This window comes from Salvelinus fontinalis, unplaced genomic scaffold, assembly GCF_029448725.1.
Source record: "Salvelinus fontinalis isolate EN_2023a unplaced genomic scaffold, ASM2944872v1 scaffold_0027, whole genome shotgun sequence".
Classification (NCBI taxonomy): Eukaryota; Metazoa; Chordata; class Actinopteri; order Salmoniformes; family Salmonidae; genus Salvelinus; species Salvelinus fontinalis.
In genome coordinates, this window is record NW_026600236.1 from 239,451 (window position 1) to 258,489 (window position 19,039).

The following is a 19,039-nucleotide window of genomic DNA, read 5'->3' on the forward strand; positions in this document are numbered from 1 at the left end:
CTTTCCCGTTTTTTTTTTTCACAGTCCCCAAAACGTCTTTGCTCTGTGAAAGAAGACAGAGAACTTTACTTTATGTCAACTAGATTGAAGCATTCATTTCATATATTACATTATTCTGTTGAGGAGCAAAGGGTTTATGTAGTCGTCCAGGGCAACGTATAATGACAGAAGAGAAGCTACATGTATAAGTTCTGTTATAATCTCCACCCGGCACAGCCAGAAGAGGACTGGCCACCCCTCATAGCCTGGTTCCTCTCTAGGTTTCTTCCTAGGTTTTGGCCTTTCTAGGGAGTTTTTCCTAGCCACCGTGCTTCTTCACCTGCATTCTAGCTGTTTGGGGTTTTAGGTTGGGTCTCTGTACAGCACTTCGAGATATTAGCTGATGTAGGAAGGGCTTTATAAAATAAACTTGATTGATTGATTGATGTATCTAATTATAGACAAGTTGACTAACAAATAGCCTTTTACCAAAATGACGGAAATTTGGAAGCAGAAACATATCTAAAATCAGCCAACAAGAAATCCTGAAAAACATGGTTCTGCCTTTGAGCCGTAGCCTATTAGTGCATGTTCTAGATTTGGTGCGGGCCTCAGATTGTTCACTTTATCACATATAGTTGAGCGGTTGTGGATGGGTTATTAGCAATTGTGGGCGGGTACGGGTGAACAAATAGCTGACCCGCTGGAGAAACAAATAGCTGACCTGCTGGAGAAACAAACAGCTGACCCGCTGGAGAAACAAACAGCTGACCCGCTGGAGAAACAAACAGCTGACCCGCTGGAGAAACAAACAGCTGACCCGCTGGAGAAACAAACAGCTGACCCGCTGGAGAAACAAACAGCTGACCCGCTGGAGAAACAAACAGCTGACCTGCTGGAGAAACAAACAGCTGACCCGCTGGAGAAACAAACAGCTGACCCACTGGAGAAACAAACAGCTGACCCGCTGGAGAAACAAACAGCTAACCCGCTGGAGAAACAAACAGCTGACCCGCTGGAGAAACAAACAGCTGACCCGCTCACCGCTAACATAGAGTTAGGACTAGGCTATAGGCTTATAGTTAGAGTTAGGACTAGGCTATAGGCCTAGAGTTAGAGTTAGGACTAGGCTATAGGCCTAGAGTTAGAGTTAGGACTAGGCTATAGGCCTAGAGTTAGAGTTAGGACTAGGCTATAGGCCTAGAGTTAGAGTTAGGACTAGGCTATAGGCCTAGAGTTAGAGTTAGGACTAGGCTATAGGCCTAGAGTTAGAGTTAGGACTAGGCTATAGGCCTAGAGTTAGAGTTAGGTCTAGGCTATAGGCTTAGAGATAGAGTTAGGACTAGGCTATAGGCTTAGAGTTAGAGTTAGGACTAGGCTATAGGCCTAGAGTTAGAGTTAGGACTAGGCTATAGGCCTAGAGTTAGAGTTAGGACTAGGCTATAGGCCTAGAGTTAGAGTTAGGACTAGGCTATAGGCCTAGAGTTAGAGTTAGGACTAGGCTATAGGCCTAGAGTTAGAGTTAGGACTAGGCTATAGGCCTAGAGTTAGAGTTAGGACTAGGCTATAGGCTTAGAGTTAGAGTTAGGACTAGGCTATAGGCTTAGAGTTAGAGTTAGAACTAGGCTATAGGCCTAGAGTTAGAGTTAGGACCGTCCATCTGACCTGGAGGAGGAAATGATTCTCCAAAAACAAACAAAAGTGGTACAGACCAAAGGATAAGGACAGTCAATATGTACACTCACCGGGGATATGGCCCATGTTCTCCGCTGGTGCCAATAAGGTAGACTAATAAGATAGGCCAATAAGGTAGGCCAATATGATAGGCCAATAAGGTAGGCTAATAAGGCAGGTTAATAAGGTAGACTAATAAGATAGGCTAATAAGGTAGGCTAATAAGGTAGGCCAATAAGGTAGGCCAATAAGGTAGACTAATAAGGTAGGCCAATAAGATAGGCTATTAAGGTAGGCTATTAAGGTAGGCTATTAAGGTAGGCTATTAAGGTAGGCTAATAAGGTAGACTAATAAGGTAGGCCAATAAGGTAGGCTAATAAGGTAGGCCAATAAGGTAGGCTAATAAGGTAGGCTAATAAGGTAGGTTAATAAGGTAGGTTAATAAGGCAGGCCAATAAGGTAGGCCAATAAGGTAGGCTAATAAGGTAGGCCAATAAGGTAGGCTAATAAGGTAAGCCAATAAGGCAGGCCAATAAGGTAGGCCAATAAGGTAGGCCAATAAGGTAGACTAATAAGACAGGCCAATAAGGTAGGCCAATAAGGTAGACTAATAAGACAGGCCAATAAGGTAGGCCAATAAGGTAGACTAATAAGACAGGCCAATAAGGTAGGCTAATAAGGTAAATCAAATCAAATCAAAAAAATCAAATCAAATTTATTAGTCACATACACATGGTTAGCAGATGTTAATGCAAATGTAGCGAAATGCTTGTGCTTCTGGTTCCGACAATGCAGTAATAACAACAAGTAATCTGACCTAACAATTCCGCAACTACTAATATGTACATAAAGATATATGAATGAGTGATGGTACAGACGGCATAGGCAAGGTGCAGTAGATACCTGCAGGTATATACCTATGAGATGAGTACTGTAGGGTATGTAAACATAAAGTGGCATAGTTTAAAGTGGCTAGTGGTACATGTATTACATCAAGATGGCAAGATGCAGTAGATGATATAGAGTACAGTATATACATATACATAAGAGATGTGTAATGTAGGGTATGTAAACATTATATTAGGTGGCATTGTTTAAAGTGGCTGGTGGTACATTTTTACATAATTTCCATCAATTCCCATTTTTTAAGGTGGCTGGAGCTGAGTCAGTTTGTTGGCAGCGGCCGCTAAATGTTAGTGGTGGCTGTTTAACAGTCTGATGGCCTTGAGATAGAAGCTGTTTTTCAGTCTCTCGGTCCCTGCTTGGATGCACCTGTACTGACCTCGCCTTCTGGATGATAGCGGGGTGAACAGGTAGTGGCTTGGGTGGTTGTTGTCCTTGATGATCTTTATGGCCTTCCTGTGACATCGGGTGGTGTAGGTGTCCTGGAGGGCAGGTAGTTTGCCCCGGGTGATGCGTTCTGCCGACCTCACTACCCTCTGGAGAGCCTTACGGTTGTGTGCGGAGCAGTTGCCGTACCAGGCGGTGATACAGCCCGACAGGATGCTCTCGATTGTGCATCTGTAGAAGTTTGTGAGTGCTTTTGGTGACAAGCCGAATTTCTTCAGCCTCCTGAGGTTGAAGAGGCGCTGCTGCGCCTTCTTCACAACGCTGTCTGTGTGGGTGGACCAATTCAGTTTGTCCGTGATGTGTACACCGAGGAACTTAAAACTTTCCACCTTCTCCACTACTGACCCGTCGATGTGGATAGGGGGGAGCTCCCTCTGCTGTTTCCTGAAGTCCACAATCATCTCCTTTGTTTTGTTGACGTTGAGTGTGAGGTTATTTTCCTGACACCACACTCCGAGGGCCCTCACCTCCTCCCTGTAGGCCGTCTCGTCGTTGTTGGTAATCAAGCCTACCACTGTAGTGTCGTCCGCAAACTTGATGATTGAGTTGGAGGCGTGCATGGCCACGCAGTCGTGGGTGAACAGGGAGTACAGGAGAGGGCTCAGAACGCACCCTTGTGGGGGCCCAGTATTGAGGATCAGCGGGGTGGAGATGTTGTTACCTACCCTCACCACCTGGGGGCGGCCCGTCAGGAAGTCCAGGACCCAGTTGCACAGGGCGGGGTCGAGGCCCAGGGTCTCGAGCTTGATGACGAGTTTGGAGGGTACTATGGTGTTAAATGCTGAGCTGTAGTCGATGAACAGCATTCTCACATAGGTATTCCTCTTGTCCAGATGGGTTAGGGCAGTGTGCAGTGTGGTTGCGATTGCGTCGTCTGTGGACCTATTGGGTCGGTAAGCAAATTGGAGTGGGTCTAGGGTGTCCGGTAGGGTGGAGGTGATATGGTCCTTGACTAGTCTCTCAAAGCACTTCATGATGACGGAAGTGAGTGCTACGGGGCGGTAGTCGTTTAGCTCAGTTACCTTAGCTTTCTTGGGAACAGGAACAATGGTGGCCCTCTTGAAGCATGTGGGAACAGCAGACTGGGCTAAGGATTGATTGAATATGTCCGTAAACACACCAGCCAGCTGGTCTGCGCATGCTCTGAGGACGCGGCTGGGAATGCCGTCTGGGCCTGCAGCCTTGCGAGGGTTAACACGTTTAAATGTTTTACTCACCTCGGCTGCAGTGAAGGAGAGCCCGCAGGTTTTGGTAGTGGGCCGTGACAGTGGCACTATATTATCCTCAAAGCGGGCAAAAAAGGTATTTAGCCTGTCTGGGAGCAAGACATCCTGATCCGCGACGGGGCTGCTTTTCTTTTTGTAATCCGTGATAGACTGTAGACCCTGCCACATACCCCTTGTGTCTGAGCTGTTGAATTGCGATTCAATTTTGTCTCTGTACTGGGACTTAGCCTGTTTAATAGCCTTGCGGAGAGAATAGCTACACTGTGTGTATTCGGTCATGTTTCCGGTCGCCTTGCCCTGGTTAAAAGCAGTGGTTCGCGCTTTCAGTTTCACGCGAATGCTGCCGTTAATCCACGGTTTCTGGTTTGGGAATGTTTTAATCGTTGCTCTGGGTACGACATCGTCAATGCACTTCCTAATGAACTCGCTCACCGAATCTGCATATTCATCATTGTTGTTGTTGGACGCCGTGTGGAACATATTCCAATCCGCGTGATCAAAGCAGTCTTGAAGCGTGGATTCAGATTGGTCGGACCAGCGTTGAACAGACCTGAGCGCGGGAGCTTGTAGTTTTAATTTCTGTTTGTAGGCTGGAATCAACAAAATGGAGTCGTGGTCAGCTTTTCCGAAAGGAGGGCGGGGGAGGGCCTTATATGCGTCGCGGAAGTTAGTATAACAATGGTCCAGAGTTCTGCCAGCCCTGGTCGGACAATCGATGTGCTGATAGAATTTAGGGAGTTTTGTTTTTAGATTAGCCTTGTTAAAATCCCCAGCTACGATGAATGCAGCCTCAGGGTGTGTGGTTTCCAGTTTACAGAGAGTCAGATAGAGTTCGTTCAGGGCCATCGATGTGTCTGCTTGGGGGGGAATATATACGGCTGTGATTATGACCGAAGTGAATTCCCTTGGTAGATAATGCGGTCTTAGGTAGGCTAATAAGGTAAGCCAATACGGTAGGCCAATAAGGTAGACTAATTTTTTACTGTTATTTTACCAGGTAAGTTGACTGAGAACACCTTCTCATTTGCAGCAACGACCTGGGGAATAGTTACAGGGGAGAGGAGGGGGATGAATGAGCCAATTGTAAACTGGGGATTATTAGGTGACCATGATGGTTTGAGGGCCAGATTGGGAATTTAGCCAGGACACCGGGGTTAACACCCCTACTCTTACGATAAGTGCCATGGGATCTTTAATGACCTCAGAGAGTCAGGACACCCGTTTAACGTCCCATCCGAAAGACGGCACCCTACACAGGGCAGTGTCCCCAATCACTGCCCTGGGGCATTGGGATATTTTTTTTTTTAGACCAGAGGAAAGAGTGCCTCCTACTGGCCCTCCAACACCACTTCCAGCAGCATCTGGTCTCCCATCCAGGGACTGACCAGGACCAACCCTGCTTAGCTTCAGAAGCAAGCCAGCAGTGGTATGCAGGGTTGTATGCTGCTGGCTAGGCCAATAAGGTAGGCCAATAAGATAGGCCAATAAGGTAGGCCAATAAGGTAGGCCAAAAAGGTATGCCAAATAAGGTAGACTAATAAGGTAGACTAATAAGGTAGGTTAATAAGGTAGGTTAATAAGGTAGGTTAATAAGGTAGGCCAATAAGGTAGGCCAATAAGGTAGGCCAATAAGGCAGGCCAATAAGGTAGGCCAATAAGGTAGGCCAATAAGGTAGGCCAATAAGGTAGGCCAATAAGGCAGGTTAATAAGGTAGGCCAATAAGGTAGGCCAATAAGGTAGGCCAATAAGGTAGGCCAATAAGGTAGGCCAATAAGGTAGGCCAATAAGGCAGGCCAATAAGGTAGGCCAATAAGGTAGGCCAATAAGGTAGGCTGATTGGATTTTTTTTTTTTTATTGTCATCTCTTTACAGCAATAGCCATTTACTTTCCAAACTCTTTTTTCCACGATTGTATTTTTAAATATTGTGATATGCTTGGCTGGGGTATCTTCTTTAGGTAGGCTAATAAGGTAGGCTAATAAGGTAGGCCAAATAAGGTAGACTAATAAGATAGGCCAATACGGTAGGCTAATAAGGTAGGCCAATAAGGTAGGTTAATAAGGTAGGCCAATAAGGTAGGTTAATAAGGTAGGTTAATAAGGTAGGCCAATAAGGTAGGCCAATAAGGTAGGCCAATAAGGTAGGCCAATAAGGTAGGTTAATAAGGTAGGCCAATAAGGTAGGCCAATAAGGTAGGCCAATAAGGTAGGCCAATAAGGTAGGTTAATAAGATAGGCCAATAAGGTAGGCCAATAAGGTAGGTTAATAAGGTAGGCCAATAATTTAGGCTAATTGGACAGATTGGATTATTTATTTTTTTATTGTCATCTCTTTACAGCAATAGCCATTTACTTTCCAAACTCTTTTTTCCACGATTGTATTTTTAAATATTGTGATATGCCTGGCTGGGGTCTCTTCTTTTCACTGACAGTCGCAACTCAACTATCATCTATTTGGCATTTGGCTGCCGAAGTAACGGGACCTTCTGTCGCCTGTGTGATTTAAAACAATCCACAACTTCAACAAATTCAACAAATTCTCCTCTGTAGACACATCTTTCTTTCTGATGTAAGAGCCTATTTTGAATTATTGTATTTATGTATGTATAGACAGGAGTAAGCTAATTAGGCCACATAATGTTGGTAATTTAATTAAATGTACTTAAGGGATAAGCGTAGCTTCCCCTAGCCTAGGCCTTTTCATGTGGTATAAAATCAACTAATCAATGATGTTTTCATCTGATTGACAATCACTTAACTAAGGCGCTCCACAAATCATTTCAGAATCCTAACCCCAACAGGCCACTGTGCACCTGCAAATTGATGACTGGAAAGAGACGTCTGTTGTAAAACACCTAGATGTGTCGTAATGACATTCTGCCATTGTCATTAGATCTACACTTGTAGCATGAATCGATGCATCCACTCTTTTCCCACAAACCCACGGTCTCATCTCCACCTTGACAAAATATAAGTGTTTTGTTTGAAACTACAACGCATTTTGGAGCGTATATCACCCGGTTTCCGGTCAATTTTCTAATGTTTTCATGTGGCTGACATAAATAATGGTGTATTAGCCTATAGTTTTTTGGGGTCATTGATTTTGATAGGCTCACGTTATACTGGTACGGCGTACCCCCACAATTTATTTTGCTGGGAAGCCGTACCCAATTATAGCACCTTACTTTCACCCCTGGTTCTGCCTGATATAGTTTTTTGCTTTTAGCTGTATGTGCAGTGCCTCAGAAGTGCTTGTGATGTCATCACCACTAAATCAGTGGTGGAGTGAGTGATTCATGTGTGTCAGCCTCCCCTTAGCACTTCCTCTAAGGCTCTGGCCCCATATCTACTTTAGTGTACTACTTAATCTGCAATCTGTTGGCATGCATTCTAAATCATCTGCAATCTGTTGGCATGCATTCTAAATCATCTGCAATCTGTTGGCATGCATTCTAAATCATCTGCAATCTGTTGGCATGCATTCTAAATCATCTGCAATCTGTTGGCATGCATTCTAAATCATCTGCAATCTGTTGGCATGCATTCTAAGTCATCTGCAACCTGTTGGCATGCATTCTAAATCATCTGCAATCTGTTGGCATGCATTCTAAATCATCTGCAATCTGTTGGCATGCATTCTAAATCATCTGCAATCTGTTGGCATGCATTCTAAATCATCTGCAATCTGTTGGCATGCATTCTAAATCATCTGCAATCTGTTGGCATGCATTCTAAGTCATCTGCAATCTGTTGGCATGCATTCTAAATCATCTGCAATCTGTTGGCATGCATTCTAAGTCATCTGCAATCTGTTGGCATGCATTCTAAATCATCTGCAATCTGTTGGCATGCATTCTAAGTTATCTGCAATCTGTTGGCATGCATTCTAAGTCATCTGCAATCTGTTGGCATGCATTCTAAATCATCTGCAATCTGTTGGCATGCATTCTAAGTCATCTGCAATCTGTTGGCATGCATTCTAAGTCATCTGCAATCTGTTGGCATGCATTCTAAGTCATCTGCAATCTGTTGGCATGCATTCTAAATCATCTGCAATCTGTTGGCATGCATTCTAAATCATCTGCAATCTGTTGGCATGCATTCTAAGTCATCTGCAATCTGTTGGCATGCATTCTAAGTCATCTGCAATCTGTTGGCATGCATTCTAAGTAGTGGTATTTGAGTAGTACAGTATGTGAGTAGTATGTTAAATGTATGTGAGTAGTATGTTAATAGTTTTATTTAGTAGTATGTAAATATTATGTTAGTTAGTAGTATGGGAGTAGTATGCTAATAGTATGTGAGCAGACAGCCTACCACGCTGCGCCTTGGTCCTCTCTTCCTCCTAATAACAAGAGCCGTTACACATAGACTATAGATTTACCAGAGCATGGCTAATATTTACACCACAGGCGGCCGGTGGCACCTTAATTGGCACCTTAATCAGCTCAAAATAATAGCTAGAACGGAGTGAATGGAATGGTATGGAACACATCAAACACCTGGTTTCCATGTGTTTGATACCATTCCACTGACTCCATTCCGGTCATTATTATGAGCCGTCCTCCCCTCAGCAGCCTGCTGTGGTTCCCACCTATACTTCCCAATCCTGCTTCTCCCTGCCTGTACCTGTGACTGCCAGTTAGCACTCTTCAGCTGTCACACATGATGCCTGTGATTCAGTCAGTCTTATATAACATGTTGTTGAATTATATAACCCTCATGTCATAGATTCACTTGTGTCATCCCACACATTTTGTTCTGTATTCATCATTGTGTTCCCTTTTCCTCCATTCATTCCTCAATTTACTTTCTCTTGTTAGTACCAACAACTTTCAACTAATATTATGACAGCTGCTATGTTAGCTGCTACATGGATGCTAATGGTAGTGATGAGCTAATTGTAGTGATGAGCTAATTGTAGTGATGAGCTAATTGTAGTGATGAGCTAATGGTAGTGATGAGCTAATTGTAGTGATGAGCTAATTGTAGTGATGAGCTAATGGTAGTGATGAGCTGATGGTAGTGATGAGCTAATGGTAGTGATGAGCTAATGGTAATGATTACCTAATTGTAGTGATGAGCTAATGGTAGTGATGAGCTAATGGTAGTGATGAGCTAATTGTAGTGATGAGCTAATGGTAGTGATGAGCTAATGGTAATGATGAGCTAATGGTAACGATGAGCTAATTGTAGTAATGAGCTAATGGTAATGATGAGCTAATGGTAACGATTAGCTAATTGTAGTGATGAGCTAATGGTAATGATGAGCTAATGGTAGTGATGAGCTAATTTTAGTGATGATCTAATGGTAGTGATGAGCTTATGGTAACGACGAGCTAATGGTAGTGATGAGCTAATTGTTGTGATGAGCTAATGGTAGTGATGAGCTAATGGTAACAATGAGCTAATGGTAACGATGAGCTAATGGTAATGATGAGCTAATGGTAATGATGAGCTAATGGTAGTGATGAGCTAATGGTAACGATGAGCTGATGGTAATGATGAGCTAATGGTAGTGATGAGCTAATGGTAATGATGAGCTAATGGTAATGATGAGCTAATGGTAGTGATGAGCTAATGGTAATGATGAGCTAATGGTAGTGATGAGCTAATGGTAACGATGAGCTGATGGTAATGATGAGCTAATGGTAGTGATGAGCTAATGGTAATGATGAGCTAATGGTAATGATGAGCTAATGGTAGTGATGAGCTAATGGTAATGATGAGGTAATGGTAACGATGAGCTAATGGTAGTGATGAGCTAATGGTAGTGATGAGCGAATTGTAGTGATGAGCTAATTGTAGTGATGAGCTAATGGTAGTGATGGGCTATAGGTAATGATGAGCTAATGGTAGTGATGAGCTAATGGTAGTGATGAGCTAATGGTAGTGATGAGCTAATGGTAATGATGAGCTTATGGTAATGATGGGCTAATTGTAGTGATGAGCTAATGGTAATGGTGAGCTAATTGTAGTGATGAGCTAATGGTAGTGATGAGCTAACGGTAATGATGAGCTAATGGTAACGATGAGCTAATTGTAGTGATGAGCTAATGGTAATGATGGGCTAATTGTAGTGATGAGCTAATGGTAATGGTGAGCTAATTGTAGTGATGAGCTAATGGTAGTGATGAGCTAACGGTAATGATGAGCTAATGTTAGTGATGAGCTAATGGTAACGATGAGCTGATGGTAGTGATGAGCTAATGGTAGTGATGAGCTAATTGTAGTGGTGAGCTAATGGTAGTGATGAGCTAATGGTAACGATGAGCTAATGGTAGTGATGAGCTAATGGTAATGATGAGCTAATGGTAATGATGAGCTAATTGTAGTGATGAGCTAATGGTAACGATGAGCTAATGGTAATGATGAGCTAATGGTAGTGATGAGCTAATGGTAGTGATGAGCTAATGGTAGTGATGAGCTAATGGTATTGATGAGCTAATGGTAACGATGAGCTGATGGTAGTGATGAGCTAATGGTAGTGATGAGCTAATGGTAATGATGAGCTAATTGTAGTGATGAGCTAATGGTAACGATGAGCTAATGGTAGTGATGAGCTAATGGTAATGATGAGCTAATGGTAACGATGAGCTGATGGTAGTGATGAGCTAATGGTAGTGATGAGCTAATGGTAGTGATGAGCTAATGGTAACGATGAGCTAATGGTAACGATGAGCTAATGGTAACGATGAGTTAATGGTAAGTCTCGGGGAGGACACTCTAATTACAAGGCCACTGAGTATAAAATACTACTAATAATATTATTGTAGAACCAGGAGGAAAACCAGGAGGAGAACCAGGAGGAGCTATGGAACTTATTGCTTCATTATCCTCCAACATGTTTCAGTCCTGCCGTCTTTAATCAAACTGACAGGACAGCCACAGCATGTCTTCTTGTAATAACCTGCATCAATGCACTTATCCGCTAACTTGGGGTGCGTTCGAAATTCAATCTGGCGTGCCACAGTGCATTCAGAGTGCCCTCGGGGCATTTGTAAAATTCAGAGCGTTTCTCTCTTGGAGCGTTCAGAGTGAACACTGGACGCTCTGGCGGAGGAGTAGGGTTGATCCGAGCGTTCTGGCCTCACAACGGCAGTCAAACACCCAAGCTAACTGGCTAATGTTAGCTAGCTTGCTAACTACTTCCAGACACAAATGAGAGAACAGCTCACTCTGACCATTTTACTCCCCCTAGCAGAGCTGGTTAGGCTGTTCACATGTTATCCAGAACGTTGGTGACTGTAACTGTGCTGCTGGCAACAATTTAATGTAGCTTTTTTTGCCGACGTTTACTGTCATATTCAATGGGTGTTGAGCGTTAGTAAATTAATCAGTTATTCTGCTCTCTGGCACACTCAGACGAGAGTGCTCTGAAATTAGAGTAGATAGCCAGAGCGAATTTACGAACGCACCCATATTTATACAACATTTATATAAGCCATTGGAATGCGTGTCGTTATTTTTTCCCCCATTTTTTCTCATACCTCTTAGCCTTGTTTTACCTGTCTGTACTGTCTGTCTCTTGTCTCTGTACCTCTCTTTGTCTCTCTTTGTCTCTCTTTGTCTCTGTTCTCCGGCTTCTCTTCTTTCTCGCTCCCACTCTCTCTCTCTCTTCTGTCTCTCTCCTCTCGGTGTTCTCTCTCTCGTCTCAGGTGTTCAGTGTCACAGCTATGAAGTGCTCTTCCACCAGGTTGTGTATTTATTTGTCTGTAGGGTTTCATGTACTGCTCTCCTCTCATACTGTAGTGTTTCATGTACTGCTCTTCTCTCCTCTCATACTGTAGGGTTTCATGGACTGCTCTTCTCTCATACTGTAGGGTTTCATGTACTGCTCTCCTCTCCTCTCATACTGTAGCGTTTAATGTACTGCTCTCCTCTCATACTGTAGGGTTTAATGTACTGCTCTCTTCTCATACTGTAGGGTTTCATGTACTGCTCTCCTGTCCTCTCATACTGTAGGCTTTCATGTACTGCTCTCCTGTCCTCTCATACTGTAGGGTTTCATGTACTGCTCTCCTTTCCTCTCATACTGTAGGGTTTAATGTACTGCTCTCCTTTCCTCTCATACTGTAGGGTTTAATGTACTGCTCTCCTGTCCTCTCATACTGTAGGGTTTCATGTACTGCTCTCCTCTCCTCTCATACTGTAGCGTTTAATGTACTGCTCTCCTCTCATACTGTAGGGTTTCATGTACTGCTCTCCTGTCCTCTCATACTGTAGGGTTTTGTGTACTGCTCTCCTCTCATACTGTAGGGTTTAATGTACTGCTCTCTTCTCATACTGTAGGGTTTCATGTACTGCTCTCCTGTCCTCTCATACTGTAGGCTTTCATGTACTGCTCTCCTGTCCTCTCATACTGTAGGGTTTCATGTACTGCTCTCCTTTCCTCTCATACTGTAGGGTTTAATGTACTGCTCTCCTGTCCTCTCATACTGTAGGGTTTAATGTACTGCTCTCCTGTCCTCTCATACTGTAGGGTTTAATGTACTGCTCTCCTGTCCTCTCATACTGTAGTGTTTCATGTACTGCTCTTCTCTCCTCTCATACTGTAGGGTTTCATGTACTGCTCTTCTCTCATACTGTAGGGTTTCATGTACTGCTCTCCTTTCCTCTCATACTGTAGGGTTTAATGTACTGCTCTCCTCTCATACTGTAGGGTTTCATGTACTGCTCTCCTCTCCTCTCATACTGTAGGGTTTCATGTACTGCTCTCCTCTCATACTGTAGTGTTTCATGTACTGCTCTTCTCTCCTCTCATACTGTAGGGTTTCATGTACTGCTCTTCTCTCATACTGTAGGGTTTCATGTACTGCTCTCCTCTCCTCTCATACTGTAGGGTTTAATGTACTGCTCTCCTCTCCTACTGTAGGGTTTCATGTACTGCTCTCCTCTCCTCTCATACTGTAGGGTTTCATGTACTGCTCTCCTCTCATACTGTAGGGTTTCATGTACTGCTCTCCTCTCATACTGTAGGGTTTCATGTACTGCTCTCCTCTCCTCTCATACTATAGGGTTTCATGTACTGCTCTCCTCTCATACTGTAGGGTTTCATGTACTGCTCTTCTCTCCTCTCATACTGTAGGGTTTCATGTACTCCTCTTCTCTCCTCTCATACTGTAGGGTTTCATGTACTGCTCTCCTCTCCTCTCATACTTTAGGGTTTAATGTATTGCTCTTCTCTCCTTTCATACTGTAGGGTTTCATGTACTGCTCTCCTCTCCTCTCATACTGTAGGATTTCATGTACTGCTCTCCTCTCCTCTCATACTGTAGGGTTTCATGTACTGCTCTTCTCTCCTCTCATACTGTAGGGTTTCATGTACTGCTCTCCTCTCCTCTCATACTGTAGGATTTCATGTACTCCTCTCCTCTCCTCTCATACTGTAGGGTTTCATGTACTGCTCTCCTCTCATACTGTAGGGTTTCATGTACTGCTCTTCTCTCCTCTCATACTGTAGGGTTTCATGTACTGCTCTCCTCTCCTCTCATACTGTAGGGTTTCATGTACTGCTCTCCTCTCCTCTCATACTGTAGGGTTTAATGTACTGCTCTCCTCTCCTTTCATACTGTAGGGTTTCATGTACTGCTCTTCTCTCATACATACTGTACTATACACCCCCCCCCCCCCTCCCCCCCCCTCTCCCCCCCCCCCCCCCCTCCCCTCCCCTCTCCTCCCCCCCCCCCCTCCCCTCCCCTCTCCTCCCTAGACCTCAACAGAACACGGGGATCAGGTTCCAGTGGTGCCGGCATCATGATATACTGTTCATCCAGCATGTAACATCTAACACGTGTGCTTTCCTGTGGTCGTTGATACAGATACACCAGCCAGCCTCACAGTGACGCCATCATGCTCGACCACGAGGACAGTTTCTGGTGTCAGGCACTGGAAGACCTGGAGACCTGTGGACAGTCTGAGCTCCTCAGAGAGATAGAGGTATACTACCATAGCTTACCTGGTTAAATAATGGCAAGTAGTCCTTTACACTCACAGCCCCTGTCATCCCGTATACAGGTTGAAAATGGCAGATTTGGCCTCCCGAGTGGTGGTCTAAGGCACTGCATCGCAGTGTTGATGCGTTGCTACAGCCTGGGGTTCAATCCCAGGCTGTGTCAAAGCCGGCCGTGACATCGGGTCTCATAGGGCGGCGCACAGTTGGCCCAGCGTCGTCCGGATATCAGTTAGCATCGAATCTATTGTTACTTTATATATCAGTTAGCATAGCATCTATTGTTACTTTATATATCAGTTAGCATAGCATCAATTGTTGCTTTATATATCAGTGAGCATAGCATCTGTTGTTACTTTAAATATCAGTTAGCATAGCATCTGTTGATGCTTTATATATCAGTTAGCATAGCATCTATTGTTGCTTTATATATCAGTTAGCATAGCATCTATTGTTGCTTTATATATCAGTTAGCATAGCATCTATTGTTACTTTATATATCCGTTAGCATGCAATCTATAGTTGCTTTATATATCAGATAGCATAGCATCTATTGTTGCTTTAAATATCAGTTAGCATAGCATCTATTGTTGCTTTATATATCAGTTAGCATAGCATCTATTGTTGCTTTATATATCAGTTAGCATAGCATCTATTGTTGCTTTATATATCAGTTAGCATAGCATCTATTGTTGCTTTATATATCAGTTAGCATGGCATCTATTGTTGCTTTATATATCAGTTAGCATAGCATCTGTTGTTACTTTAAATATCAGTTAGCATAGCATCTATTGTTGCTTTATATATCAGTTAGCATAGCATCTATTGTTACTTTATATATCAGTTAGCATGGCATCTATTGTTGCTTTATATATCAGTTAGCATAGCATCTATTGTTACTTTATTTACAGTGCAATCGGAAAGTATTCAGACCCCTTCCCTTTTTTCCACATTTGTTACGTTACAGCATTCTAAATGGTTTTAAAGACATTTTTGCATATTTATTAAAAATAAAAAACATATACCTTATTCAGACCCATTGATATGAGACTTGAAATTGAGCTCAGGTGCATCCTGTTTCCATTGATCATACTTGAGATGGTTCTACGACTTGGTTGGAGTCCACCTGTGGTGAATACAATTGATTGGACATGATTTGGAAAGGCATGTCTATCTAAGCTCCCACAGTTGACAGTGCATGTCAGAACAAAAACCCAACCATGAGGTTGACGGAATTGTCCTTAGAGCTCCGTGACAGGATTGTGTTGAGGCACAGATCTGTGGAAGAGTACCAAAAATGTTCTGCGACATTGAAGGTCCCCAAGAACACAAGTCCCTCCATCATTCTTAAATGGAAGAAGTTTGGAACCACCAAGACTCTTCCTAGAGTTGTCCGCCCGGCCAAAATGAGCAATCGGGGGAGAAGGGCCTTGGTCAGGGAGGTGACCAAGAACCCGATGGTCACTTTGACAGAGCTCCAGACTTCCTCTGTGGAGATGGAAGAACCTTCCAGAAGGACAACCATCTCTGTAGCACTCCACCAATCAGGCCTTTATGGTAGAGTGGCCAGACAGAAGCCAAAAACTGTTTTTGCTTTGTCATTATGGGGGTATTGTGATGTCGTTATGGGGGTATTGTGATGTCATTATGGGGGTATTGTGATGTCATTATGGGGGTATTGTGTGTAGATTGATGACGGGAAAAATGTATTTAATTCATTTTAGAATAAGGCTATAGCGTAGCAAAATGTTTTAAAAAGTCAAGGGGCCTGAATACTTCCCTAATGCACTGTATGTAATCCAGGGCTAATCTGTAAAATAGACCTTGGTCTCAGTATGACTCCCTGATAAAATAAAGGTTCAATAAATAAAAACTACTCTCTACTATTTCCTCTACTCTTTACTATACTCTACTCTTTACTATACTCTACTCTTTACTATACTCTACTCTTTACTATACTCTACTCTTTACTATACTCTACACTTTACTATACTCCACTCTTTGCTCTACTATACTCTACTCTTTACTATACTCTACTCTTTTCACTATACTCTACTCTTTACTATACTCTACTCTTTACTATACTCTACTCTTTACTATACTCTACTCTTTACTATACTCTACACTTTACTATACTCTACTCTTTACTATACTCTACACTTTACTATACTCTACTCTTTACTATACTCTACTCTTTACTATACTCTACTCTTTGCTCTACTATACTCTACTATTTATTCTACTCTTTGCTATACTCTACTCTTTACTATACTCTACTCATTACTATACTCTACACTTTACTATACTCTACTCTTTGCTATACTCTACTCTTTACGATACTCTACACCTTACTATCTTCTACTCTTTGCTCTACTATACTCTACACTTTACTATGTTCTACTCTTTAATCCACTCTTTACTCTACTCTACTCTTTACTAAACTCCACCCTTTACTTTACTCTTTACTTTACTCTTTACTTTACTCTACTCTTTACTATACTCTACTCTTTACTATACTCTAGTATTTCCTCCACTCTACTCTGTACTCTACTTTACTCTCTACTCTACTCCACTCTTTACTCTACTCTACGCTTTACTATAATCTACTCTTTACTTTACTATACTCTACTCTTTACTATACTCTACTTTTTACTATACTATACTCTTTACTATACTCTACTCTTTACTATACTCTACTCTTTACTCTACTATACTTCACTCTTTACTATACTCTACTCTGCTATACCCTACTCCACTATACCATATTCATTGCTATTCTCCATTATTTACTATACTCTACTCTGCTATACTCTACTCCACTATACCATTTTCATTACTATACTCCACTCTTTACTATACTATGTGCTTTAATATATTTGGCTATAGTCTACTCCACTACACTCTACCCTTTACTATACTCTACACGTTACTCTACTCTTTACATTACTATACCCTCTACTATACTCTACTCGTTACTACACTTTACTCTCTACCATACTCTACTCTTTACTACACTGTACTCTTTACTATACTCTACAATACTGTGCTATTCTCCACACTTTACTATATTCTACACTTTACTCTACTCTTTACATTACTATACCCTCTACTATACTATACCCTTTACTACACTCTACTCTTCACTATACTCTACACTTTACCATACTCTACTATACTCCGCTATTCTCTACTCTTTACTATACTCTACTCTGCTATACTCCGCTATACTCTACTCTTTACTATGCTCTACTCCTTGCTATACTCTACACTTGCTATACCCCACTATAATCTACTCTGCTATACTATACTCGTTAATCTACACTTTACTCTATTCTACTCTTTACATCACTCTACCCTCTACTATACTCTACTCTTTACTATACTCTGCTCTTTACTGCACGTTACTCTACTATTTACTATACTCTTTACTCTTTACTCCACTTTACTATACTCTACTCTTTACTGTACGTTACTCTACTCTTTACTATACTCTTTACTATACTCTACACTTTACTATACTCTACTCTCTACTCGACTATACTCTACTCTTTACTCTTTACTATACTCTGCTCTTTACTATACTCTACGCTCTACTCTACTCTTTACTCTACTCTACTCTTTACTATACTCTACTCTACTTTACTATACTCTACGCTCTACTCTACTCTACTCTTTACTCTTTACTATACTCTACTCTTTACTATACTCTACGCTCTACTCTACTTTGCTATACTCTACACTTTACTATACTCTACACTTTACTATACTCTACTCTTTACTATACTCTACTCTTTACTATACTACTCTTTACTATACTCTACTCTCTACTTTACTATACTCTACTCTTTACTCTTTACTCTACTCTACTCTTTACTATACTCTACTCTTTACTCTACTCTACTCTTTACTATACTCTCTACACGTGTGATAATGCCAGAGAAGCCGGTGTTTGGAGGATATATTGGCACCGGTGTTGTTAGGCCTGAGGCAAAGTTGACATATTGATTGACATATTTAAATGTATATACTTATAAATTTTATATATATATATATATATATATATATTAATCTACTCTACTCTACTCTCTCTGTAGGCATCTATTATGACGGGCAGTGCCATCAGTATTGGGGTGGATGGTAACAAGTCCCATGGCCTCCCCCACCCTGGAGACCCCGTCTGCCAGCCCCGCATCAGCCCTCTGCGGAGGAGCTCCCTCCTGCACCACGATGCCAAGACCCACCTGAACCAGGAGGCCCACCTCCACCAGGGGGCCCACATGCACCCGGAAGCCCATATGCACCCGGAGGCCCAACTCCTGCATCACGAGGCCAGAACCCAGCTGCATCACGAGGCCAGGGCAAAGAACACACTCCGGGTGTCTGAGAAGACCTGGGAGTCTCGCAGGATCAAGGAAGAGATGCAGGAGATCCTCTCCCCTACCCCTCTGGAGCTACACAAGGTGACTGCCATACACACCAGTGAGAGCTATCCTCCTGTAGGTTTTCACTCCAACCCTGTTCCTGGAGAGCTAACCTCCTGTAGGTTTTCACTCCAACCCTGTTCCTGGAGAGCTAACCTCCTGTAGCTTTTCACTCCAACCCTGTTCCTGGAGAGATACCCTCCTGTAGGTTTTAACTCCAACCCTGTTCCTGGAGAGTTACCGTCCTGTAGGTTTTCACTCCAACCCTGTTCCTAGAGAGCTACTCTCTTGTCGGTTTTCACTCCAACCCTGTTCAGAGCTACTGTCATGTCCTATAGGTTTTAACTACAAAAGGTTTGGAGTGAAAACCTACAGGACGTTGACCTTCTAGGAACAAGGTTGGAGTGAAAACCTACAGGACGTTGACCTTCTAGGA

General features: G+C 42.6%; 1 protein-coding gene across 5 annotated transcripts in view; it reads left to right on the forward strand.

The window, feature by feature from the left end:
- Nucleotides 1-19,039, forward strand: part of LOC129842263 (glutamate receptor-interacting protein 2-like) — a 217,966-nt gene that overhangs the window by 187,094 nt on the left and 11,833 nt on the right. For all 5 annotated transcript variants that reach the window (XM_055910746.1, XM_055910741.1, XM_055910744.1 and 2 more), the window contains exons 21-22: nt 14,052-14,169; nt 18,277-18,642. In XM_055910746.1, coding sequence (XP_055766721.1) covers nt 14,052-14,169; nt 18,277-18,642 — 484 coding nt within the window. The remainder of the gene's footprint in view (nt 1-14,051; nt 14,170-18,276; nt 18,643-19,039) is intronic.